At 60.0% G+C, this 24,909-nt stretch overlaps 2 protein-coding genes across 4 annotated transcripts; both read right to left on the bottom strand.

Annotated features, from left to right (window-relative positions):
• Window positions 1-773: 773 nt before the first annotated feature.
• Cimip4 (ciliary microtubule inner protein 4) lies at window positions 774-15,387 on the bottom strand. Of its 3 annotated transcripts, none has more exons than XM_026410213.2 (6): window positions 15,352-15,387; window positions 11,720-11,778; window positions 9,726-10,114; window positions 7,955-8,099; window positions 1,057-1,167; window positions 774-905 (listed from the first exon to the last, which is right to left on the bottom strand). In XM_026410213.2, the coding sequence occupies exons 2-6, from the start codon at window positions 11,739-11,741 to the stop codon at window positions 808-810; spliced, it is 765 nt and encodes a 254-aa protein (XP_026265998.2). In that variant the 5' UTR covers window positions 11,742-11,778; window positions 15,352-15,387; the 3' UTR covers window positions 774-807. The 3 variants fall into 3 exon arrangements, with proteins under 3 accessions (XP_026265998.2, XP_026265997.2, XP_026265999.2); XM_026410212.2 differs by lacking the exon at window positions 15,352-15,387 and adding an exon at window positions 14,962-15,247; XM_026410214.2 differs by lacking the exon at window positions 15,352-15,387 and adding an exon at window positions 12,661-12,713.
• Window positions 15,388-18,491: 3,104 nt separating this feature from the next.
• On the bottom strand, window positions 18,492-24,863 carry Tst (thiosulfate sulfurtransferase). Its single transcript, XM_026410158.2, has 3 exons — window positions 24,766-24,863; window positions 23,601-24,217; window positions 18,492-18,935 (listed from the first exon to the last, which is right to left on the bottom strand). The coding sequence occupies exons 2-3, from the start codon at window positions 24,193-24,195 to the stop codon at window positions 18,637-18,639; spliced, it is 894 nt and encodes a 297-aa protein (XP_026265943.2). The 5' UTR covers window positions 24,196-24,217; window positions 24,766-24,863; the 3' UTR covers window positions 18,492-18,636.
• Window positions 24,864-24,909: the final 46 nt, after the last annotated feature.

Genomic DNA, 24,909 nt, shown 5'->3' with positions numbered 1-24,909 from the left:
AGCACGCTTGGGGCCTCATGATAAATCAAGCCAAACCACTTTCCTGTCCTGCACCCTGAACCCACCTCATCTTAGAGTCATTTCCTTTTGGGGGAAAGGGGGTGGTCGGGAGAAGAGTGGGAACATGGCTCCCCTTCTCCTGGCAATGACTGTGCGAGTTTTCCCTCCGCTTTGATTTTTCCACAGCAAGAGGGTCACCCGCTAGACGCTATTCCAGTGGTCTCCAGTGAACCCCGTCCACCCAGAACGACTCCTCCTGGAGCTTCCTTGCAGAGTCGGAGCGTGACCGTGTGTCCCTTGGCCATGCTGACCTGTCAGTTCCACATGCAAGCCTGGATCCGCCCTTGTACTTGGATCTTGTCCTGTTGGGAGACTGCTTAGAACCAGAAGCCCAAGACAGCCTCAGAGAGAGGCCCAGCCAGCCCAGCCTGCCCCAGCTGGGGTCCCCTCCCTAGCCCAGAAGTCACTGCAGCTGACGCACCAGGCCACCTTCACGACAGATGCCACCAGGAGCAGAAAGGAGGCGGGCTGCGGAGCCTGCCCTGCTGCACAGCAAACCAGGCCCCGGGACGGGAGCACGTGCCCAGTGCCCACCAGGACCTGGGTGGGCGAGCAGCGGGCACACTGGGCTTCAGACAGTCCCACCCAACTCTCCTCCCAGTCCTGGGATCACAGGGACTGTGAGCGGTGGGCGTGTGCAGGGTGGAGGTCCAGGGACGCTGTGGGACCCCAGGGCGCCTCGCCAGGAGCCGGCTCAGATCGGTGCCTTCCTTTATTAGCGCCAGCAGGACCCGCCCTCCTGCCTCTCTAGAACTTCAAGTTCTTGGCTTTGCTCTTTTCTCCATATTTCTCTTCCAGCGCTTTCTGCAAGTTCATGTTCATAGCATTTTTCTGGTGCCACCGTCCTACAGAGAGGAGAGAGAAGCAGGCACAGGTCACCAGCAGCCTCCGGAGGGCCCAGGCCCCAGGGGTGACCCCTGGCCCCTCCAGGTCCACCCAGGGCTCTTGTTCCTGTCTGGGTTCTCTCCAGACCTCAGGCCCAGGCTCCCCGCCTACCCAGGTCGTCCGTCCTCCTGCCGTGCCAGTGGCCCACGTCTCGCACCGATTTCTCAATCACCTCCGGCGTGTAGGAGGCCTTCATGAGACTCTTGGTCTCCTGGGGGGGCCCTGTGGGAGACGGCGAAGAACACCTCAGCGTCCACAGCCGGGGAGGCTGGGCCTCGGTTTCCACTGCTGAGCTGGGCTGTGGCCGTCAAGGGGTGCAGGGAGGGGCTCAGCGCAGAGCAGGTCGGGGTGCAAACCCCAGCTCTACTGTCTGTGGACAAGTGTGGCGCCTCTCAGCGCCTCCGCGTCTTCATCGACACCAGGGAGTAAAATTCTCTGGCAAAGTTGGAAAGGTGAAATGATTGGACATTCAGCGGAGCGTCCGACACGTGCTGTCTAATACCTGTATTTCAGAAAACTCATCTCAAGACATAAAATTAAAGCCCAAGGAGGTAGGTACCATGGTCTCAAGTTGGCAGAAACATCTATCAGAGGACCAAATCCCCAAAGATAGCAAGGACTTAAGTGACCAGACACAGAGGGTGGAGGGACAGCTCAGTGGCAGAATGTCAGCCCCAAAATACCCCATTCTCTACCCTTTTTTCCCCCCAGTACTGGGGCGGGAACCAGGGCCTCGTGCGTACAGGGCAAGTGTTCTATGGCTCCACCACTGAGCCAGGCCGCCGGGCCACTAGACATTATTGGAAATTTACCAAGTGCTAAGAAGAGTTCTAGGGGCTTCGTATGAACTTGCTTATTGAATCCTCTCACCCACCTAAGAAGGAATTATGACACTGTCCTCATTCTACTGCTGAGGTCACTGAAGCACAGGATGGTTAAGTAACTCGTCTCAAGCCACACAATTGGTATGTGAAAGGTCTAGGATCTCAACCCAGACCCTGTGCTTCAGCCCCACAGCTTAAGCTATGCTGCTCAGGTGGAAAATTCTGGAACATACCAACCTCCAGACTGAGGAAGGAGTGGGAGGGTAAAGCTGAAGCCTTCGATGGTCCTTGTCGTGTTCATGAAAACCTAAATACCTTGATTAACTTTAGAAGTTGCTAGCCATTGCCCACAAAAAACCTCAAAGGTAACCACCACAGGAACAGAAGAGCAGCAAAGGACACAAAGTGACCGAGAGAGCTCGGGGGTCAAGCAGATGTTGAGCATGCGCGAGGCCCTAGGGTGGAGGCCCTAGGGTGAAGGCCCAGCCCTAAGTACATACGTGCAGGATTGAGAGGAAAAGAAAATTCAAGGAAATCCAAAAAATCAAAAGAAAACACAAAATAAGGTCATGGAAATAGATCCAAGTCTATCAGCAAGTAGAATAAATATAAATGGGTGGTAGGCCCATTGGTCAAACAACAGTTCATCGGACTAGAGGAGAAAACGTCTTCCAGCTACATGCTACTTAAGGAGCACTTTTTTTTAAAGCACCCAATGAGAAGATGAACCGAGGGATGGAAAGAGATCCAGCAACCAAATACTAAGCAAAACTAATCTGGTCCAGCTCTATTTGTAGCAGACAAAATAGACCATCAGGCAACAGCCTGTGAGATATTAAAAAAAAAAAAAAGGTTGCAATTCAATAAAGTGACTCGATAATTCTAAACTTGCTGCACTGAAATAACCTCCAAATAGAGCAAAACCAACAGAGCTACCAGGAGAACAGGCAGATGTGCCATGGCAGAGGGAGAGTGCAAGGAGCTCTCTCAGTAATCAATACATCAAGCACAGAGTACTTAGAAGGCGTGACAAAATCAGGGCAGAGTGAGTGACAAGCCTGCTCTATTCTAGCAGATGAACGCAGAACCCTGGACTCAGGAGGTCATTTCAGGCACACGCAGGTCATTACAAAGGTGACCGCCAGTCGGCCTATAAGCACCCCTCCACCATTTCAAAGGACGGGACCCGACCGGGGCTGTGTCCTCCTGCAGGTGTCCTGTGGAGCCGGAGCCGTGTTTAAAGCCATCTTTAGAGTCTGGTGTCTCTGGCTGGACGTGCTTATGTAACAGAGTGCTAAATTTGGGCTGAAGCCTTCCTTCAGTCCTGTCCCCGGTCACAGATCAAAGCCACCCAGAAACCCACTCCTCGGGTGGGACTTGACAGCAGGTGTCACAGGTGCTGTCCGATGGCCGGATACCGGGAAACCATCCGGCCAGGATAACCGGAGAGGGTTCCGCGGTCTCCAAGGCTCTGAGTTGCCCCTGCCCAGGTGGAGCTGGTGACCACCTCCTCCTCTCACCTCAAGTCTGATTAGTGGGGCCTTGTGAGGCCAATTCAGGAGGCTGTCTGAAGACAAGGGCTCGGGGGCCACCAAGGCCTTGACCAGCCATGGCCAGCCATGCCCCACACTGCAGGGTGCACGGATGTTTCTGGAGACCAGGTCAGGCAGTGGAGAGAGGACCATCCCAGAGCCCCGACCCCAGGCCTTCCGAGGGCTGAGGGGTATGAAGAGGAGACGTGCTGCAGAGGACACCCCCAAACCTGAATCATCAGGAAGCCAGGGGGGTGCTGGCAGGATGGTGGATCCCTGGCCCTCAGCATGCACAGCATGGTCTCAGTGGGGGCTCTGTGGACCCCACAAAAACACCCAGGGGAGGAACGCTGGGCTCCAGCCCCTGACATCAGACAAGATGGCAGGAACAGAAACACACCAGGCCACCTGAGGGCCCCCTCCCCTGTGTCCTGGGGGCTCAAACTGCAGCCGGGAAAAGGTCAGCCCCAGCCAGCCCGGCACCAGGGTGGCCATCCACCTTCTCAGTCCTTCTTCTGACTGTGGTTCCTGAGATCTAAGCATGATACGATTATTGAAATTTTATCTTAAAAACTCTACGGGCAGCTGCTGCTGCTGCAGTCATCCTTTAGAAAGGCGGAAACAGGTAGAAAGGGAGAGAGAACTCGGCTCTGGGCACAGCCTGGGCTCTCCAACACCAGTTTCCTGATCTTAAGCAAGTTTTTAAATTGTTCCATGCCTCTAATTTTCTTTTTTCCTATCTGAAAAAAAAAAAAAAAGGAATTGCAGCATTTACACCCAGGATCTTGTAAAAATGAAACTTCGAGTACTGAGAGCGAGGCCCGGCAGACACTGCATGTGGCCCCTAAAGGTAGCCGATCTCACTACCCCAAAGAAGCCCCAGAGAATTACAGACGGTTACTGGAACCAACAGGTGAGCTGAGCATGCTTCTGGATAGAAGATTAATATACAAAAATAAAAACCGCAAAGTGAGAAAACGTGACTATTTCTTTTTGATGCTGGGGATGGAACCCAGGGCCTCAGACATGCTGAGCATGCACTCCACCACTGAGCTCTATCCCCAGCCCCAGAACATGCAGTTTTTAAAAAGACCCCATTTCTAGTGAATGGAAAACAATTTTAATAAAAATAAGAGAGATTTTCCTAAAGAAATCTAATTTAAAAAAACTGCACAATCTTTATAGAAAAAAAATTACCAGGGGGCTGGGGATGTAGCTCAGTTGGTAGAGTGTTTGCCCCAGCTCCACCACCAAAATTTTAAAAAAAGAAAAAAAATTACAAAATGGTATTGATATTGAGAATTTTAAATTAGTGGAGTTGTATACCAACCACATTTATAAATTGGAAATTTTATTATCCTAAAGCTGACACCCACCCCCTAAATTGAACTGGAGATTCAAATATACTTCCAATCAAAATCCCAGCCAGGGGCTGGGGATGGGGCTCAGTGCAAAAGTGCTTGCCTGGCATGTGTGAGGCCCTGGGTTCAAATCCCCCAGCACCAAAAAAAAAAAAAAAAAAAAAAAAAAAAACCAAGCTGATTCTGAAATGTGTGCGCAAGAGGCACGCGGGCCACGGCCGCTGGTGGCAGTGGGGGGTGCAGGAGGTAACAGGTGAGCAGATGTGGGACTCCACCCACCACCTGGGAATCGAGAGTGTGATATCAGACCCCTGGACAGAGAGACAGAGGGCTGGACACCCACCCACACTCGTGTGGAGACTTGACAGATGACGAAAGCCCCTCTGCAGGTCCAGGGGCGAGGCAGAACTCTTCAGAGTAAGAGGAGCCGAGAAGATGCCTCATCCGCAGAAAGAAGGGATTAAAAATGAATCCCCACTTCACACCAAGGCAGAAGTCAACTCCAGGCGGATTAAGGACTTAGATGAGAAAAGCAAACTGAGAAGCGGCTTAGAAGAGTCTAGGAGGGAAGATCTCCGTGACTCAGCACGGGACGGGACTTCTCCCACTGGCTCCTCCTGCGCTGTCCCTGTGTCTCTGTGTGCCCCGGGGCAGCCGTTCAAGACCAACAGCTGGAGATGGACCTCGATCCCTCCCTCACGCCCCACACCCACTCTTAGCACATTCACCCCGGTCCTCCTCCACCTCCACGGGATGCCTCCCCACACCTTCCCGAGCACAGGGCGCCCTCCAGATTTGTGCAGTGCCTGAGCCTGGCTTCCAGAGGAGGGCTGTAGTTTGGATCTGTGACCCGCTCCAGGGGCCCTGTGTAGGAGCTTAGTACCCAGCCCGGGGGTTTGGGCAGGTGGTGGAAATGCCAAGCGGTGGGGCCTGTGGGAGGTCTTAGATTGGAGGGTGTGGGACCCTGGCTTCCCTCTTCCTCTTTTGACGCTCCCTGCTGCGAGCTGAGCAGCTTCCCCCACGGCTCCTGCCTTCAGAGCTGCCTCTCCACAGGCCCAAAGCAACCAGAAACCAGAAACACCAAAACTCTGAGCCAAAATAAACCACTTCTCTTTATAAGTGGATTTTTTTCAGGTATGTGTTACGGTAACGGGAAGCTGCCTGACACACCAAGCCACGGTCCCCTGTCCCATCTGGGACCTAGCAATCCCCTCTCCTCCTCCCTGTTTCTGCCCTACCTCTCCCTGATGTCTATTCACAGCCCAGCAACAGGAGTGATCCTCTCACTGCGTCACACTAGCCCATCATCCTGTTAAAACCTGCGTGGCTTCTGTGGTAGTCAGCTTTCCGTCACTGTGACAAAGTACTCAAGGAAAACAACTTTAAAGGAGGAAGATATTTACTTTGGCTCATGGCTTCAGTCTGTAGACAGCCATCTCTGTGGCTGTGGACACAGGAGGGAGAGAACTTAATGGCAGAAAGGAGGCATGAAGGAGCAGCTCATGACAGCCAGGAAGCAGGGAGAGAGAGGAGAGGCCAGGGACAGGATACTGTCCCCAGAGACACACACTCGCTTCAACTAGGTTCCACTTCCTACAATTTCCACCACTCTCTCAGAGTCCATTCAAACTACGAATCCATCACTGAATCAGTGTGCAGATGAGGTCACAGTCCTCGTGACCCCAGCACTTCCCTGTCACCGTAGCTGCTCTGGGGACCAACCTTCAGCATGTCTTTGGGGAACATTCCAGATCCAAACCATCACAGTGTCCTATCTTCCAGGGCCTTCGTGATCTACCCTGCTGCCTCTCCGACCTCTCCCTCTGCCTCCTGACAGCCCGGAGCCTCACCCACCTTGGGCAGCAAGGGCCAGGACCAGCCCTGGGGCCGGCCAAGAGGCCGTGCAGACGGGGCACAGACACAACACGCCGCAGGGCAAAGCCCGGGCACAGCATCTGCTGATTTCCGGGGTGTAAACGGGGCTCCTGGGCCAACTTCAGGCAGCGTTTCTGTGCCAATCAGTTCAGGGAAGTGGCACAATCAGCCCTTGTGAGCTGGTGCGAGCTGTTCCGAGCGGCTTCCAGCGCACCCTTGGCTCAGTGCCCACTGCCCGGCTGGGTGAGGGGGACACAGGTGTTTTCAAAGCTGGTTCTTTTACACATAAACAGTATAAGTTTACAACTGGCCAAGAGAGAGGGGAGGGCAGGACCCCGGGGGCAGAGGGAGGCCAATCTGCGCCGTGTCCCTGCTCCCCACTCCCAGCACCGCCCCTTCTCCAAGCTCAAAGAAAATCCCAGAAAGGCTTCCCATGGGTGTCTGGTTCCTCCGGTGACGGGGACCGCACCAGGGAGGGGAGGCCTGCCAGGTCCCGGGCGCCCTGGCGGCTGGAGGAAGGGGAGGGCCGAGGGCCAGAAAGAGCAGAGCTTCTGCCAAGACACTGGGCTGCAGAGTGGGGACCCAGAGGAGCCCCTGCCCGCTGGCCACGGACGCCTTCTGCCCACCCAGGGAACCCTCGGGAATGGCCAGGGAGGTGACTGGCCCGGGGGGATCTCTGGAGGCCGAAGAACACCCTGGACGTGAGCTCCCTTCAGACCACCCAGCGGGGGACACAAGGGGTCTCCATCCTTCCTGTGAATGGAGCTGCTGGGTCCCCGCTTGGCCACACAGGACGCCATGGCTCCACGAGAGCCCTTTGTAAATGGCCCGGCCTCCCGGGCACCCTTCTGTCCCCCCCAGGTGGGGCCACCCCAGGCTCTAGCTGAGAGAGCAATGGCCGGGCAGCCACCGGGCGCTCTCCACACGCCACAGGCCACGCGCCTTCGCGTCTTCCTGCAGTCCTGCCCACCCCGCTGAGGGCCACACTGCCCTTGCAGCTCACGGCACTGAGGAGGCCGCTGAGGCCCAGAGAGGGCGAGGATCCTGCCTGGGGCCACGGCCCACTAGTGGGTGGCAGAGCTGAGCTTTGAACCCAAAACCTCATGTTGTCACTGTCACCAAAGGTGCCCGGGCCAGGGATGCCCGGGCTTCCGACTGGCAGATTAAGAAATCAGGGGTGTCTGGAGGTTCGGGGAGGGGTGTCTGGCAACGGGGCAGCTGCATGGGCACCGGCTGGCCAGGGGACAGGATGCTCCCGGCGCCCCAGGCCTGGCATGGAGGAAGCCCCCTCGGGGTCTGGAGTGGGCGCCGTGGGGTGCACCTTGGGCTCTTTGGCCCCACGGGGGGTGGAAGCCCCCGAGCCTCCCCTGCCCCACCCCCGGGGACCACAAGCCCTGCCCATGCCCTTTGGCCTGACCTTGAAATAAGTTTGAGCGCATGTTGTAGCCCAGGTCATAGTAGTCTGAAAAGATGGAGGAGATTTCCGAAGAGCTCTTGGTCCTGCTGGGCCACGAGCTTGCCCTCCGCTGGCCCTCCAAGACTTCACCGATGACCCCTTGAGCCTGATGGGGAGCGGAGACCAGCGATGGCAACGACCCCCAGCTCCCTCCTAACTCCTCCTCCCTCTGACCCCCCTCGACCTGCAGCCCCCCACCAGCCCCCAGGGCTGGGAGCCAAAGAGACCAGGGAGGGGGCATCAGGAATGGCAGGACCCCGACTCCCCGCATTGAGCACCTACTGTGTGCAGCCTCAGGAAGCGTCTTCATGGGGTGACACTACTTTTGCCCTCTTATAAATGGGGAAACTGACCCTAGGAGGCCAGACCTGCCCAGCGCACACAGCGAGGGAGCCCCAGAGACCCAGCTTGCCACTGCGATTGAGTGTCACAGGTCAAAGTCCTCCGCGTCCACCCAGCCCACTCCTCCCTGGTGCCAGGGGTAAACCGAGGCCCAGGAGTTGAGCTCAGGCCTAGGAGGCAGGGAGGCCAGGTCTGCCTGGGGCAGCCACTGACTCTGGCCGGTCCTGCTCCTCTAGGGGCCTCCGTGTCTCTACTTGCAAATTATGGGGAGGGGTCTTGGGAGCAGCTCTCTGCTCTGACACTTGCTGGCTCAAGGACACTTACAGCTGGGCAGGGACACCAGATGCCCTGATTCAAAGCCAGGGCCACGGAGGCTAGAGAGAGAAGTGACGCCTTGCCCAGGCTGAGAGGGGCAGTGTGACGCAGTGACAGTCAGCTCCAACAGCAACACGCCCCTCCAAGTGGCACAGAGGGTGGGAGATGGCAAACTCCCAGATTGTCTGATGGGCCGAGTTGCTGGCCTCCAGGTGACAAATGGGCGGGGCCAGTGTTTGTGAGCACAGTGGGACCCCCAAGCAGATCCTCACCCCCTGAGCCCTGGCTCTACCCTCCATTAAAAGAGGAAGCGGTGACCCCCGCCCGGCCTGGAGGTGCGATGAGGGTCAAATGGCTTCGAAAATAGGCCTCAAAGCCAGCACAGGAGGGACGTAGCCCCTGACTGTCCACTTCCAGCAGCGGAAGGCAGAAGTCATCTCAAGCTTCAGTAGTGGCTGCCTACAGGGTACTCGGCGGCAAGAGTGCCGGCAGCCACTGGTCATGTCTGCCATGAAGGCAGGCTGGGAGCGAGGGGCATGCGGGCCGTGAGTTTGTCACCCTGACCTAGTCTGACGGCTTCACTGTACCAAAGTTGAGACTGAAGCCCAGAGAGGCAAAGTAAGTTACCCAAAGTCACTCAGTATTCATGGGCAGAAGCTGGATTCAAACCTAGGTCTTTCCACCCCCAGTAAGTGCCTGTCCACTGGATGCTCCATCTCTAGGAGACTCGTTCAGGTGGAAAACATCCAGTTTCAAACAAAAGGCTCGTCATTGCCATGTCATCCAGAGCCAGGGCTCCAGAACCTGCCATCACAGACTGAGTCCCTGTTCCACACAACCGGGAAGGGGTAATAAGAGCACCTCCCCCAGGGTCATTGGAAGGATGAAATGAGTTGTCACTGTGAGGAGTTTGAACCGAGCCCAGCACCTGGCACGTAGCAGGTGCTCACTAAACACTGCCTTCTAATCTGCTGCCCCGGGGACTGCCCTCAGAAGCAGGTTCCTCTGTACCCTCACTGTGAGTCCCCACAAGTAGCCCTCCCCCACCTCCTCCTCCTGTCCCCTGCTTGGACACCTGCTCCTCAGAAACCAGCTGGTCCACCACTTTGCTCCCGAAATTGTGGCGGATGTTCTCAGGAATGGCGCTGCTCTTCCGGCTCGCGGGCGCCCCCCGGTGCTCCTGGGTCCTGGATTTGGGGCCTTCGTTCGGCTGAGCCCCCTCTGTGCCCCCTCTCAGGGCCCTTGGCGGTGGGTCCATCCACAGAGGTTCCCTGCTGGCAGCGCTCGGAGGCGGAGGCGGGATCTCCGGGTGGCCGCACTCCAGGGAGCTGCCTTGGGTGCTCATCGGGGAGAGGGGGACCTGGTACTTGAACTTGGAGGGGTCCAGGGAGTTGCAGGCAGCGCCCCAGGGGACTGCGTCCTTCTGGGCCTCCTGGTTGTTCAGGTGGGCCAAAGTGGTTGCTCCTGAAGGGGGGAGAGACAGAGGGACAGGAGGGAACAGAGGGACAGAGCAGGAAGAGGGGCAGAGGCAGGGAGAGGGAGGGGGAGGAAGGAGAGGGGCGGGAGAAGCCAGTTGGCAGCCAGGCCCAGCACGGGGTCCCCAAGCTGCTATGGCCACCCGCTGGCCAGCCCTGAGGCCCAGCCTGTGACCTTGAGGAGGACTGGCCTCCCTGGGCTCTTGCCTCCGCCGCATCCTCAGTTCCCTTCCTCATGGTGAACCTGCAGCCACCCACCCAGGGCCTCGGCAGCCCTGGGACTGGCAGAAATCTCGGCTTAGTCAAGTCACGCCAAGAAGGAGCCAGAGCTAAGGCCTCAGCTCGCCAGCGCCCACCCCGTCCTCCATCCAGCTGCTCACACATCCCCACCTGGTCCCCACCATCCTGCCCCTGACCCCAGGGCCAGCAGCTCCCTGCCCTGGCCCTGGCTCCAGACCAGCCAGGAGCGGCTCCCCTACCATCCCCAGAAGCCCTGTAACGTCCCACCTCCCGGCCTCGGTGCAGGCTGCCCACTCCCTGGAAGGACAGTCCCTGCTTTACTAAGTCAAAATCCCATCTTTCCTCCAAATGCAGCCAAGTCCCCCGACACCCACTGAGCAGCAGGCCAGCTGCACCCCAGCTCCCAGCTCCCAGCACACAGGGTGCGTCTCTCAGGAGGCTGCGCTTCCGCCTGCAGGGGGCAGACGGCTGTCCCCTGCTAGAGAAGGGGAGGGTCACGGAGACCCCCGGGGGGGAGTGCCCTGGCCACCCCAGCAGGCACAGGGTGATCAGGGGACAGTGGGCGCGCCGACGCTAAGGGGCTCGAGGGGCGCCCCCCCCGTCCAGGCCGAGACGCCCATGTGCTCATCTGGACACTGAGCTCCCCCGGCCAACCCGGGGCCGGCTGGCGGTCTGACCACCACTGCTCTCCCTGAGTGACGGGCAGTACGGGGCCCCTGGGAACCAGCTGGACCGCAACTCTGAGTCCAAGCCCCAAGGATGGTCCCTCTTTCCTTCCCACTCCACAAACCGGAGGCCAGGCCCCCACAGCCACCCCATCCTCAGCCCACGCTTGGGGACGTCCCTCCAAACGTTCTAGAAGGGTCCTGCAGGCCTCTTGAAAGAGGCTGGTTCTGCTTCCTTTTGTTATAGACGAGATTGGGTTCTGTGCCGGGCTTTGTAACTCGCTGTTAAGGAAACAGCCTAGAGCCGGGCCCCCTGCCGACGGTGGCCACCCAGCTGCCTGGCACAGGGCCACCCTGGGGCCTGGACGCCGCCCACTGCTGGGTGAACTTTCTGTAAAGCTGCTCCAGGTCAGCTTTACAGAAAAGGCTGCCGAAGCTTCCCTGGGGCTCCGTGTCCCTCTCAGGGACTCTGTCTGCTGTGCTACCCCCCGTGCTACCCAAGCCTGGGGCCTGGCTCCCTCGGGCCCTGCCCCGTCCCCCACCCAGGGCAGCCAGGTCCCTCCCTGCGTTCTCCCTGCAGAGTGCCTGAGACGAGGGACCTGAAGTGAAGTGGGGGTGATTCCCGGCCACCCCCAGGGAGCCCCTCGAAGCCCTGGACGCACCCTCGAGTGTCCCTGCACCCGTCTTACCTGTTCGGGGGCCTAGCTCCATGGACTCTTGCTGTGGGACAGGTGATCCCAGGTCAGTCCTGTAGACAAAGCAGACGTCCAGCGTCTCAGGTGACAGTGTCCGTCAACAGGGTCATAGCAGAGCCCGGCCACACGGCTGCAGAGCCCCGGCGGCTCCTCCCCGCTCACGGAGCTGCTGCTGGTGCCCCTTGGCACACCCAGTCCCCAGGGTCCCCGGAGCCACCCATTTGCCTGGCACAGGGCCACCTCCTGGGCCCCTGCAGGCTCTGCCCTCTGTAGAAAGCCCTGGACACAGAAGCACCAGGGCCTCAGGGCCTTTGTCACCGAGCCTGGGGACCCCGGCTCCTCACTCCCTGCACCACTATCCCCCCCGGAGCCCGAGCAGGCCCCTGGCTGTGGCGCACATCACCCAGTCGCCACCCAGAAGGACGTCCCCTGCAGACAGGATTTGACCCCTTTTACCAGGGAGCCTTCAGGGGGAGGGAAGGGAAGCGCCCAGCCAGGCTGGAAGGGCAGAGAGGGAACCGCCTGGACTCCTCCCTGAGGGCGGCTTCCATCTTGTCTCCATTTCCTTATCTACATCCTCTTATCACTCGTGGGCTTTGCCACAGTGTGAATGGACCCACAGCTGGCGCTGCCCGGCATCTTGGAGGAGTAAGACCCAGAGAGGCAGAGCGACCTGTGTGAGTCACCCAGCACACTGGTTTGCTGGTAAGCTCCAAGCAGGTAGAAACCAGTTCCATTTTATTCCCTGGAAAAACTGCCGAGCGAAACACCCTATTAATTCTAAATTTTCCTAATTATGAGGAGGGGCTGCGGCTCAGCGGCAGGGGGCTTGCCCAGCCTGCCTGGGGCCCTGGGCTCCACGTGCCGCACCACGGAGCATCCTGATTCTTATGTGATGATGGCGCAGCTTCCGTACGACTCCCAGGGGTTCCTACCTGGTGTTCTCACACGGTGTCGTCCCTCCCCTTGGGTGTGGGTCGGACCTGGTCACTTGCTCTGATCAAAAGGACATGACAGAAGCATTGGGATGTCACCTCCAGGTTAGGTGGGTGGCATCTCTCTTGGTTCCATGGCTCTGCGGGCGGCAGCTGCCACGTGGAGGGGCCCGCGTGGCAAGGGCTGAGGGTGGCCTCTGACCAACCCTCATGAGGAACACAGGCCCTTCGCCACAGTCCCCGAGAGGGGAGCAGGGCCACCCCCTGAGTGCCCTGGGAGGGGGTCCCTGGATGAGAACACAGCCCCTGGCAGACCCTGAGCCAGGGGACCCCTCGGGCGGGTCCCACCAGGGTCCCGACCACAGAACCCGTGAGTCCCCGACTGGTGCTCTCCGGGCACATGGGTCAAGCTGCCAAGCTGCGGCCATTGGTTCCCTGCAGGAGACGGCAGATACGCGGCTGGTACCAGGAGCTGGGTGTTGTGCCACAGACGCCTGAAATGTGGGGGGGCTGGGGACCGAGCGCAGGCAGAGCCTTGTAGGGTACGGAGAGGTGAGGGCAGAGGCCCCTCTCCTTCGTCCTCAACGGGCAGAAGTCTGGCCAGGGAGGGCGCAGAGGGGAACGAGGACATGCTACTGGAGCTCAGAGGAAGACGAGCCCTTCCAAGTGGCAGAAGCTTAGCTTCGTGGAGAGCGGAGCATGGTCAACGGGCTGCGGGGTTCAGTGTTGCCGGAGCCCCGGGTCCCCTCCCGCTGTGGTGACATGTGAGGGAAGAGCTGTCAAGCACAGGCTCCAGAGCATCAAGTGCTGAAGATCTCATCCTCCCCAGATGCCAAAAGACGTAAAGTTAAGGAATGGCTTCAGGAGCCCGAGCCCGGTGGCTCAGGCCCGTCATCCCAGCAACTCGGGAGGCTGAGGCAGGAGGATCTCGAGTTCAAGGCCAACCTCAGCAAGACGCTGTCTCAAAATAGAAAACTAAAAAGGGCTGGAGATGTGGTCAAGAGCCCTGTGCTCCATCTCCAGTCCTGAAAGAAAAAAAAAAACTCTATTCAAAGAAATAAAGAAGGAAATAACTTCAGAGCCACGTGAGGAAAAGTGAGGCCCAGGGTGCGACCGACGGCCTGTGGATCCTGGAGGGATCCTAAGTCACACAGGGGTTCAGGGAGGAGACCAAGGGGAGGAACCTCCCAGCCCCCAGGAAGCCAAGGGTCAGCAGGAGCCCAGGAGGAGAAGGTGGCCTCAGCCCGGTGCGCTCCTGGGAGTTTCACAGCTTTTGAGAAAACTGTGAAAATCACCACCAGCTTAGGGAGGGGCGGAGGCAGAGAGGAACGAAAAGGAGCCAAACCAAAGAGTTAAAATAAACCCAGAAAAGATGCCCAGCCTGGGAGTGAGTGGACAGGGCAGAGCTGAGCACCACGAGGTTCCAGCCCAGACGGACGTGGAGCCGGGGACTGTCCAAGGTCCCAGTTACATCCAGAGTGGCTGGGGACCCTTGCTGCTCCAGCCCCCCCCCCCCCCCGCCGCAATCGGATGGGAACAGCTGCCTGGCGCCCGTGCTGTACCCGCTGCCCGACGGCTCGGGCTTCAGGCAGATCTGCCGAGTGAGGGGAGCAGGTCCCCCAGGAGCCTGGGCGGCATCTGCACCAGATTCTCCGGGGTCAGCTGAGGCTGTGGGCAGGTGGGACCTGGAGGTCCTGAGCGCGGGAGGGTGGGCTGCAGGTGGAAGACACCTATGTCGTTGGGGACCAGAGAGTCAGCAGTGGAAGGCAGCCGAATGCCCCCAGAGGTCCCTGTGTCTTGGTGCAGATATCTCCCCTCTGGGGGGCTGACCTGGCAACTGCTCTAGCCAATAGGACAAGCCAACGAGAGCAGTGCCCCCTCCTGGGTCCTGTTCCCATGCCACCCACTCGGGCTCTTCCCAGTCACATGCTCTGATGAAGTCCTTGTCCCCGTTGAGAGCTGCCCTGGGAGAGGCCCATGCAGCAAGGAACAGAGCCGAGCGGGCCTCTGGCAGACAGCTCACGAGGAGCCGAGTCCTGCCACCAGGGTGGCCTTGGGGAAGGGTCCTTCTCTGGTTGATCCTCGAGCCGGAAGCCCACAGCACCTGACTGCAGCCATGACCCACCGCGACCCACAGGACTGTGAGGTCATCGACGCTGTCATCGGAAGCCGCCATGTGTGGGGGGTGACTTGTTATGCAGTAAAGGATACTGATACAACTCAAATGTCCAGCACCCCACACCCGGGAGATGGTGTCTTCTCGGGGACTCACCGAGGTGCGCACAGGAAACGTGAACTTACCTGCCCAGGCTCAGAGAGAGATGGGGAAGGGGCTGTAGCTCCACAGGAGAAATGTGTGCCTAGCTCTGTGTTCCGTCCCCAGCACGGGAGAAAGAAATGGGGGGGAGAAAGAAAGGGGGGGGAGAGAGGAAGGAAGGGAGGGGGAGGGAAGGAGGGGGAAGGCGGGGAAGCCAGGGACAAGAGAGAGAGAGAGAAGCCAAACCACAGGACTTCACCCAGATGGTGCAGAGACTGAGCCATTCACAGAGCTCCAAGTCAGTCAGCTAGTTCACGTTCAAGTTGGTTCCTTTAGGTCAGATCTCCACTTCTGTGACCCCCTCCCCACCCCCGCTCCCTGCCTGGTACTGGACCAGCTGACGCAGAAGGGCGGGCCCACTGCCACTTTCTGACCTGGAGTGAATGTCCCAAGAGATCTTGGTCAAGGAGGAGGGAGGGTAGGTCTGGCTGCAGCTGGGCACTTGTCACTCACAAGCAGTTCTGAGTGGGGAGGAGACAGGTGACGTCCCAGCCCCGGGGAGCCCGGCCCCCTCACGGCCCCGCCTTACCTCTCCAGTGTCTCTCATAAGGTCCTCGGAAAGCACGAAACTGCTCCAGGCCACCGAAGCCTGAGAGGGCTGACCCAAACTGCAGGCTCGGGGGGCAGACCAAGGGTGGATGCTGAAGGGGGCCCTCCCAGTGATTCACTGGAGTCGCCAGGGCAACCCCGCGGGGCTCTGTGACCTCAGAGCACCGGCCGGCCCGCCCTAGGGATGAGGGGCCAGGCCTGAGGGGACAGGAGGGGTCTCTGTGTGCCATCCACTCGAGCATCCAAGTGCCAGGCGGGGTGTAGACAGGGGCCACCAGGGCAGAGGACCTTCCTGGGGGCACAAAGCCATCAGTAGGGCGCGTGACTCACCTGCCAAGGGAACGGGCTCAGGGCTCGCAGGGGGCCCTTAGGGCTGGACCTTGAAAGGCCTAGAAGCTCAGCAGAGGGACGAGGGTTTCCTCCCAGCAGGGGCTGGAGCCGGGCTGTGCCCGCTGAGCATGGCTCACCAGGAGCTGCCCGAGCCCTTTGCTGTGGGTTTTGAGACAGAGTCTTGCTGAGCTGCCCGGTGGGCCTCAGACCCGCCATCCTCCTGCCTGGGCCTTGCGGGTAGCGGGGTAGAGAGATGGAAGGCCCCGATGTGCTGAGGAGCCTAGATGCAGGTCGGAGGAGTGGGGAGCAGGCTCAGATACCACTGCGGCCCTGTTTTCAGGCCGACACACACGGTTCCTGGTGGCCTTTGGATTGAAGGCCTAAGTGTCCTGCTGGTCACCCAGAGGCCGACCTCAGTTCCTAGCTATGTGGCCCCACAGGTCCCTTCCTTCGTCAAACCCGCAAGGAAAAGAGAGTCCCCACAGGACACGACAGTCGTGTGTGCCACATGCGCCAATGTGCCACCTGCCTCCTTGCCACATTCTGATGCTGCCAGCAGTGGCCACCCCCACTCCGAGGGAGAAGGTCACACTGGACAGGACAGTCCACCAGGACCATGCTGGACTCCTCCACCACTGTCCTTTGATCTTCTCTCACCTCGGCAGGCAGTGATCCTGGTAAAACCAAGGTTGAACCTTGTCCCTGCTCTAACCCAAACCTTCCGGTAATTTCCCATCTCAACTGGATTAAAAGCTGAACTCCCCTTTTACCGCCAAGGCCCTACCTCCCAATGGCCCTTATGGCCCCCGCAGACCTTGGCCCGTCCTCCTTGGCCAATGCTGCCTTGGCCCGTGGTGAACACACCAAGCACTGCATCCTCAGGGCCTTTGCACTGGCTGTTCCCCCCACTGCAACTTCCTGTCCCTGGACATCTGCTGGACTAGCCTCTTCACCTCCTCCAGGGCTCTGCTCCCTGCAGAGACTCTGAACAGCAACCCCAAATAAACCCTCAAGCTTCACTTGCTCTTAGTTGACTTACTGATCACGCCGCTGGGCAGTATATCATTAATTTCCCGGCAGCTTTACTGTGTAGCATATGGTGTGTGGGAGGGGGGTAGGATGATAATGGTGGCCTCAGTTATCCTTGGGGACCTGAAGAGGACCTGTCACTTGTGCTAAAAACACTGACTCTTCAACTGGGGCCTACGGACAGCCAGTGGGCGCCGGTCTCTGTCCTCTGTCTCTGGTGCTGCCTTGGGGGCTGGGCCAGTGTGCTCAGCTCTGCATGTTGACCTGGGGACCTCTGGAGGCCCACACGACAGGGTTGGCTTGCTGAGCTGGACCTGCCCCGCCTGACCCTCCTGCTCAGGCTGAAGATGCCCGGGGGGCCTCACGGCCGACCGTGAAGGGACTTGGCCTTGTGACAATCCTGTCCACCGCTAAAGACCCCCAGCTCCTGGCAAGGCCAAGACAGGAGCCGGGGAAGACCGTGAGGGTGGGAGGGGTGGGAGGGGCCCCGGGTCCGTGAACCTCCTCCTGCTTCAACCCGACGTGGCCACTGTCCCTCTCCTCGTTATTCTGAGCCTCCACCTGTGGCCGCGGGGCTGAGAAGGTGGCCACAAGCCCAGTCCCACTTCCCCCCTTCTCCCCTGCGCTGGCCCCTCAGATGCTGGTTTTCCTACAGGATGAGCTTCCGGACCTGGGCTTGGGGACAGGGCCCCACGTTGAGAAGCACCTGGCCTTCCACGCCGTCCCCAGCACCATCCACCCGGACACACAGTGTCCTGTGGTAAGCCTGTGGGAGGTGGCAGGAGGACTGCTGTGTCCCCTGCCCAGCCCTGGCACCTGGCTGTCCCTGACCCACAGCAGGTGCCCATAACTGTGCTGATGGAGCGGCTGTGACAGGAGGAGCAGATGGCGCAGAGCCATCATCACTCCTGAGGCTGTCCCCGAAGTAGCCGAGGAGGGCCCCTGAGGCGAGGCCTCTGCAGAGCCTGAGGGCCTGGGCGCCCAGCCAGTCTCCACCAGCGCCCTGCCCTCGAGGACTCTGTCTAACCCAGGGAAGCAGGAGACGGACCAGAGGACACCCTGTAGGGGCTGGAATCCGCCCTGCAGCCCCCCAGGGTTTCAGGACTCTCTGGGAAACTCGGGATCCAGCCCTGTGGCAGCTGGCCTGGCAGCTTCCCCTCCGGGGGCCTCCCTGGACGCCAGGTCCAGCGGCCTCCCAGCTCCTCCCCCATGGCGCCCCAGAAGGTCTGACTGAGCCAGGATGGAGGCCCACGGTGGAGGCTGCTTGCCTCTTGCTTCTGAGAGGCCCTGGGCTCTGAGCCACCTTGGGACACTCACTTGGAAGGCTGGCTGTCCCCTTCCCCTCCACACAAGGGGCTGGGCCCATGGCAGGAGCAGGGGATGCCAGGCTGGCTCAGGGCTCACCTCTCTGGCCCGTAGGTCCCCCATGCTCCAGGGCAAAGTCCCCTGACCTGGGGTGCTGGCGGCTGAAGAAGGAAGTGGCCCTTGAGAGGCTCCCGCAGCTGGGGGGGGGGGGGGGCTCGGGCGGCTTCTTGCCGGGTGGAGGCCAAGGAGTCTGGGCGTGAAGCGGGGACAGGGACAGGGTGGAGGGAGACCGCAGACGGGCTCTGGAAAAGGCGCTTTATTCCAGTGTGGGGGGAGGGCAATTCTAAAAACCGCGTCCACCTGCCTGGCTCCGGAGGCAGGGTCCAGCCGAGGGTCACGCGGGACCCCTGACCTGGCCGGAGCCGGTGCCCCAGGAGAGGCCGGGCTCAGGCCTTGCCGCCCTTCCCCTGGGACACGCGGGTCTCAGGGGGCGCCCGGCGGAACCACTCGGACCAGGAGCCGTCGTAGACGGCCACGTCGGGCTTGCCGCAGAGGTAGGCGGCCAGGGCAATGTGGCAGGCGGTGACTCCCTTGCGGCAGGTGGCGATGAGGGGCTTGGACAGGTCCACCTTCTTGCCCTGGAACATGGCGCGCAGCTCCTCGGGGCTCTTCTCAAAGCCGTCCTCCGTCAGGAAGTCCATGAAGGGCATGTTGACCGAGCCGCGGATGTGGCCGGAGCCCAGCCCTGGGGGCAGAGGACAGGGTCAGGGAGGCTGGGGTGGAGGGGGCCACAGGCTTTGCACATAAAAGTGACATCTTCTTGGCGCCTTGTGGAGCTAAACTTGTTGCCAGCCCTAACTACGACACCGTGGCCAAGACCCCCGCAGCCTCCTTGAAGCAGGGGGTCCAGAGTGACTCCTGCTTGGGAGGACAGGGATGAGCCTCGGCGGTCCGTCTCCACCAGCCTCCACCAGCCTCCGCCGTGGCAGAGCAGCTTCCCTTCTCTGCACCTCGGCTGCCTCATCTGTAAAATGGGCTCAGTGGCATCGACCTACGTCACTGCACTGTCCAGAGGGACACATGGGACCCGTGACTGCCAATGCCACGTGCTTTGTTGACTAAAGAGCCACCGCCGAGGCCCCCCCTGGAGCTGCCAGCCCAGCAAGGAAGACTGACGTCAGGAAATGTCACAAGCCACTAAGTTCAATGTCACTCCAGATTACAGATGAACATACCGAGGCCTGGTGAAACCAAGGGTCCCACCTCAGGCCACATGGACAGGTAAGACAGGCCTGGGGTCACCACGAGCCCCCTGGGTTTCCTTCTGGGCACACAGCTGTGAAAAGAGCAGGTGACCTGGTACCAGGCCTAAGCGGAAGCCCAGCTCTGCCACTTACCAGCTGGGCAACCTTGAACAAGTCCTGCCCCCTCTCTGGGCCTCAGTTTCCCCAGGGGTAAAAGAGGAGTGAGACTGCCCCTCCCCTCCCGTGAGGAGTAAAGGCCACAGGGACAGCACTGACCACTGGGGCTGCCCCCACCCCTGCCCTCGATGCTGTGGCTTCCTGCCACTTTGCCACCTACGAAGACGGGGTCACTGTGGGCCCTTCAGGCCTGTGCAAGGTGTGGAGAGAAGCAAATGTGTAGCTAGGCTGGCCCGGGGTCCCTTCCACCAGCAGGGCCCCTCTGCCCAAACTGCCTCTGGACCAGCCTCAGCAACTCAGCGAGACCCCGACTCAAAATAAAATCTAGAAAGGGCCGGAGACATGGCTCAGTGGTAGGCACCCCTGGGTTCCATCCCTGGCACCAAAAAACCAAAAGAACAAACTGGCTTTGAAATAGCAAGAGGGGCCCAGGGTTTGGACGTGGACAGAGCCGGCCCCCGCAAGGCCTTGGCCCAGTCCCTGGGCTGCCAGGGACCCTCCTCCCTTCTCACACACCCTGCGCCCTCCAGACGCAGAACGGGACTGGGGCTCCACACAGGTTTGCCTCCACCTCTTGGGGCTCCTCCCCAAGTCCCCACGGCCCCAGTAAACCTGGACCATGGGAGGTGGGGCCAGGGTGGCAAGAGGGGGCAGGGCAGGACCTGACTAGTGGGACCAGGCCACATCCTGGTACTCTGCACAGGCCCTGCCCTGCCAGGTCTCAGTCCCCTGCCTGTGGCACAGCCTGGGGGGAGTTTACCTATGACAGGTAAAAGCCCTGGGGGCCCTGGCACTCATCAGGCACCAGTGGGGTTCTGGGCCCCCATCCCAAGCCCCAAAGGATTGTGAAACTCATTAGCATAAAGGTCCCTGCATGACAGACATCTGGTCCCTCTTCCTTGGCAATTTCATCTTGCTTTGCCCCAGACCTGTGCCTGAAGCCAGCTGTGCACTAGCCCGGTGGCTCGGGGGTGACCTTCCTCCAGGAACCCACTGCGGGCACTTTCCGGGGCGGCTGGGGCGGGGTCAGCGGACAGCACACACTGGGGCCCTCCTCTCCCCACCGCCAACGAGGACGCGTCATTGCTTATTTTCTGATTCCTTAAAGGACCCCTCTTCTGAGAAAAGGTACAGTTGTGGGCTTCTGTGGAGCAGGGCTGCAGCCGGGGAGGGCCCTCCTGCTTGTGCCCACGGCTCAGGGGCTGCCTGGGGAATCCCAACGAGGAGCCAGCAGCCTGTGGCGCCAAGATGTGCCCCTCCCGCAGAGAAGCTGGAGAGCGGCCGAGCGGAGGAAAGGCTCCTGTGCCCCAGGCGGAGTCTCCTGCTGCTCTCCGCCCACGTCCACTGAATCTGCATCTGCAGGCCCAGGGCCTTCCCGTCCCCACAAAAAATGGGCACAACATCACCCCTGGCACCTGGCACCGGGGTCCCCAAAAATGTGTTGGGGAGAGATTAATCGACCTTAAAGCCTGTGTTCTTTGACTACCCTGAGCCTCCCTAGAAAAGGAGGCTGAGGCAGGGGAGTGGACGAGCTGACGTCCCAGGCTCAACTGCTCGGAGGTCTAGGAATTTATGTTCCGGTTCTGGCCAAGGTGTGAGTCAAGCTGGCACTCTTACATCTTTGGGATGCCAACAGGTGTGAACATTCAAGGCCAGGGAAACCTGTTTGGCCCTTCCTGCCTTCCTTAAGGACAGCCCTGGCCCTGGAGGGGAGGGACACAGGCAGAGGAGCTCCCCAGCCGTGGAGCACCTTTCCCCCAGCCTCGTGTTTGCTCTCCCCACCCACAGGGGTGGCCTTCAGAAACAGCCCTGCTTTGATGCTGCCGACCAGGTCCAAGTCTTGGCCGCTCTGCCTCCTTAGAGAAGTCTCTTCTCCCACGGCCGAGCAGGATCAAGTCCACTGGCTTCTGCCCTGCCTCCTCCCCACCCAGGGGGAGGTCAGGAGAGCAAGGCAGACTGACGTGCCAGGGCCACCCCTAGGTGCCACACCCAGATGTAAACTGAATCTGAACAAGTCCTACCCTCTCCACGACCAAAGGACTAAGGCACACACTTAGGCCAAGGGCCTCCTCCAGCCAGGAAGTAGCCTTCTGGTCCTCTTGGGGTCACTCCTCCAGGGACACTGTGGGCAAAGCCTGTCCCTGACCTCCCATCTGGACGGCTGAGCCCGAGGTGTCTCCCTTATTCCACCCCAGGTGGGGACTGTGAACCTGACAGAGCCTCATGTGACTTTGTGTCCCCAAACATTTTGCATGGAGGTCAGCAGATCCTCTTAGAGAATGAGGGAGGGAGCCCTCGATGCCTCTGGGTGGCCCTGACCTGTCCTTTCCTTGCCCTCAATCCCTTTACAACCACCGTTGCATTGAAATCAGCACCTCCACACCCGTGGGTAGGGCTGACCCTATTTTGATGGTTTTATAAAGGGGACTCAGAGGTCAAGCAATTAGATTGAGGTCACAATGCAAAGGAGTTGCAGTGCTGAAAGGATTCATGTTCCCTGGCACGCCCCGTTGGGCACCAGAGGTGGGAGCAGGGTCACAGAGGAGGGAGCATTCAGGGCTCTCTGGAGGCATCACAGGAGCATGCCATTTCCCTTTTCTAGGCCTCGTTTTCCCCTCTGTAAAATGGGAATGGCAAGGAGTGCGCCTGAACCCCATTTCTCCATTTCCCTGGGAGCAGGCTGGGAAACACCAGAGAACCAGCTCCTTCTCTCCTCCCTCCAGGGCAGCCTGAGTCCCCAGAAGAAAAGGCATCTTGAGCCAAGGGCAGTGGGCGGCAAGCACAGGTGCCAGGAATCTCTGGAAGGTGACCAACGATCCAGAACCTCCTCCAGACCTCCAGAGAGCAGGGGCCTGGGAGAGCGGGGCTGAGTGAGGCAGAGACCTCCTCGGCTGGCCCTGCCCCTGCCTCTGTGAGCCTCTGATGAGGTGACCTCTCAGTCCCTCCAGCTCTGTGACTGGACAGTTTTCCCACATTCTTTCCCTGGGGCACACAAAGGAAGCAACACTGTTTCACAAGGTAGGCAAAATGTTGCACCAGAGGTAGATCCTGGGGAGTGGGGGGAGGGGAGAGCCACCAGGAGGCACAGGCTGGCAAGTTGCACCTGGGAAAGGCAAGACCCAAGTTCCCTCTAGTCAGGAGCTTCTAGACCTCAGTGGTTCCTGTGCACGGTGGTTCCTGCCCCGAGCAATGCAGACTTCTTCTGGCCTCCCTTCCACAGGAGGGGACTGAAGGGCCATCTCTGGGAATATCTAGCAGAGGGGATTTCTCTCTAGCCCTGGGGGGGGGGGGGGGGGGGACAGATGGATCGTATCCAGGTTTAGAGTTCTGGCTTAAAACAAGGCAGCTCTGGGCTCAACCCTGGCTCAGCCACTTGAATGACGCACATCACTGAACGTTCTGACATACACACACACACACACACACACACCCTTTAAAATGGGGCATTACAACTTGTTGGATGGGACGGGACAGTGACAGGTGTCTAGCATGGCAGCTCTACCTCAGGCCCAGCTGCTAGGAAAGGTTATCAACTGAGCAGTCCTGCAAACCTCAGCCGAGGGACCAGGGAAGCTGAGGGGAGGGAGGGGTCAGGAAAGGGTGTTGCAGATGGCTGGAGAAGCTTCTGGGGACTGCGTAGTAAGCCCAGGGTGTCCTTAGGAAGCTCCCATATAAATGCTGGCTCATGGGCATCATGCCCTTTGGTACAACCTAGTGCATGTGGGGGTGCCTGGAAGTGGACATGGGCAGACATCACCAGTCACCTCTGGCGATGCCGCGTCACTTGTCATCACGTGACTATCAAGACACATACATAGGTCGTCACGCATCTGAGCTGAAAAAGTGGTCAGGGTTAGGTGTGTCCTACAGATAGAAAGACTGAGGCCTGCGTGGGAGGCCTGAGGGCAAAACCTGGAGAGGGTCCCAGTCACCCTAACTCCATATCTTCCTATGAGGCATAACTCCCCGGGGACCACTGGGACACTCACCTACTGCATCTGGCTCTGGCTCAGTGCCAGAGTACCGCCCTTGGGATCGTGAATCCACCAGCTGGAACCTTCTAGATTCCAGGTTCTCCAGGACCTGCTCATAGGTCTTGAGCAGGGAGCGGTCCAGAGTGGCTTTGAATATGGCTGGCTCTGGGTGTGAGGGCTCAGATGTCACGGGGTGGCCCTCCTTCAGCCAGTTCCGGAAGCCACCATTGAGCACTGACACAGTGCGGTGGCCAAACACTCGGAACATCCACCAGACTCTGGGAGCATAAAAGCTGCCCAGGTTGTCACCATCATATACCACTACATGCGTGTCGTTGCTGATGCCCAGGCGGCCCACGTAGTCTCCGAAGTGCTCCTCACTGGGCAGCATCATCTCGTAGGGCGAAGCCGTGTCCCGACACTCCTCTATATCAAAGAAGGAGGCACCCGGCACATGGCGCTCTCGGTACTCCTTGCGGGCCTCACGAGTGCCCGGTGAGTACCAGGACGCGTCCAGCACCCTCAGGCTGGGGCCCAGCTTGCCTGACCGGAGGGACTCTGCCAGCCACTTGGTGGAGACCAGGGCCCGGTAGAGCACCTGTTGAACCATGGTGTCTGCTCTGCGTTGTCACCTGGCGCAGATGGGAATCGGGAAAGAGACAAGCCTGAGCGCACTGGGGGCAGTGGGTGGGGCCTGGGAGGAGCAGCTGCTTCTCCCCGGCACCCCAGGATGCAGTGTGACCTCCCGGGGTGCAGCGGCGGTCTGCGGATTCCCAAGGACGCGCCCCAGCCCTCCCCCGCTCCCTGCCGGGGCGGAAGGGGGTGGGGCAAGGGTTTCTGGGCGCCGCCGTCGCTGGACGGGCGTCTGCCAGGGCAAACTCCATACTCGCCCTCGGGATCCTGCCAGGAAGGAGCTGTGCTAACCGCCCGAGATGCGGGGCACCGGTCCTTGGGCTTGGACTCCTCTCTCCCCGGAGGGCAGGGGCGGGTGCACTGGGAGAAGCTGCCCTGGAGTCCCCAGGCGCGCGGGACAGGGCCCTGGCCAGCCCTCCCGCACCCGCTCAGCAGCCCGCCTCCAGGGTGCCCACTGTCCTCGTCGGGTCAGGGAGTCCCGGGCACCACCGCCCCGCTCTCGCCACCAGGACCCTCCCCTGGGCTGCAGGTGGCCGGACCCACTCACTCGCCCTGGCCGCCTCGCTGGCGCTCGCCCCAGCCGCTGGCGAAGCTGGCGCGTTCAAACCCTGAGCCGCTAGCTCCCGGGCGGCCCGCACCATCGTGCCACTGCGAGAGGGGGGACCAGCGCCGCCCACCGCCGCCCCGCGCC

The sequence above is a fragment of the Urocitellus parryii genome, chromosome 5 (assembly GCF_045843805.1).
Source record: "Urocitellus parryii isolate mUroPar1 chromosome 5, mUroPar1.hap1, whole genome shotgun sequence".
Taxonomy (NCBI): Eukaryota; Metazoa; Chordata; class Mammalia; order Rodentia; family Sciuridae; genus Urocitellus; species Urocitellus parryii.
The sequence above is the reverse complement of the archived record's forward strand: the minus strand, read 5'-3'. Positions and strand labels throughout refer to the sequence as shown.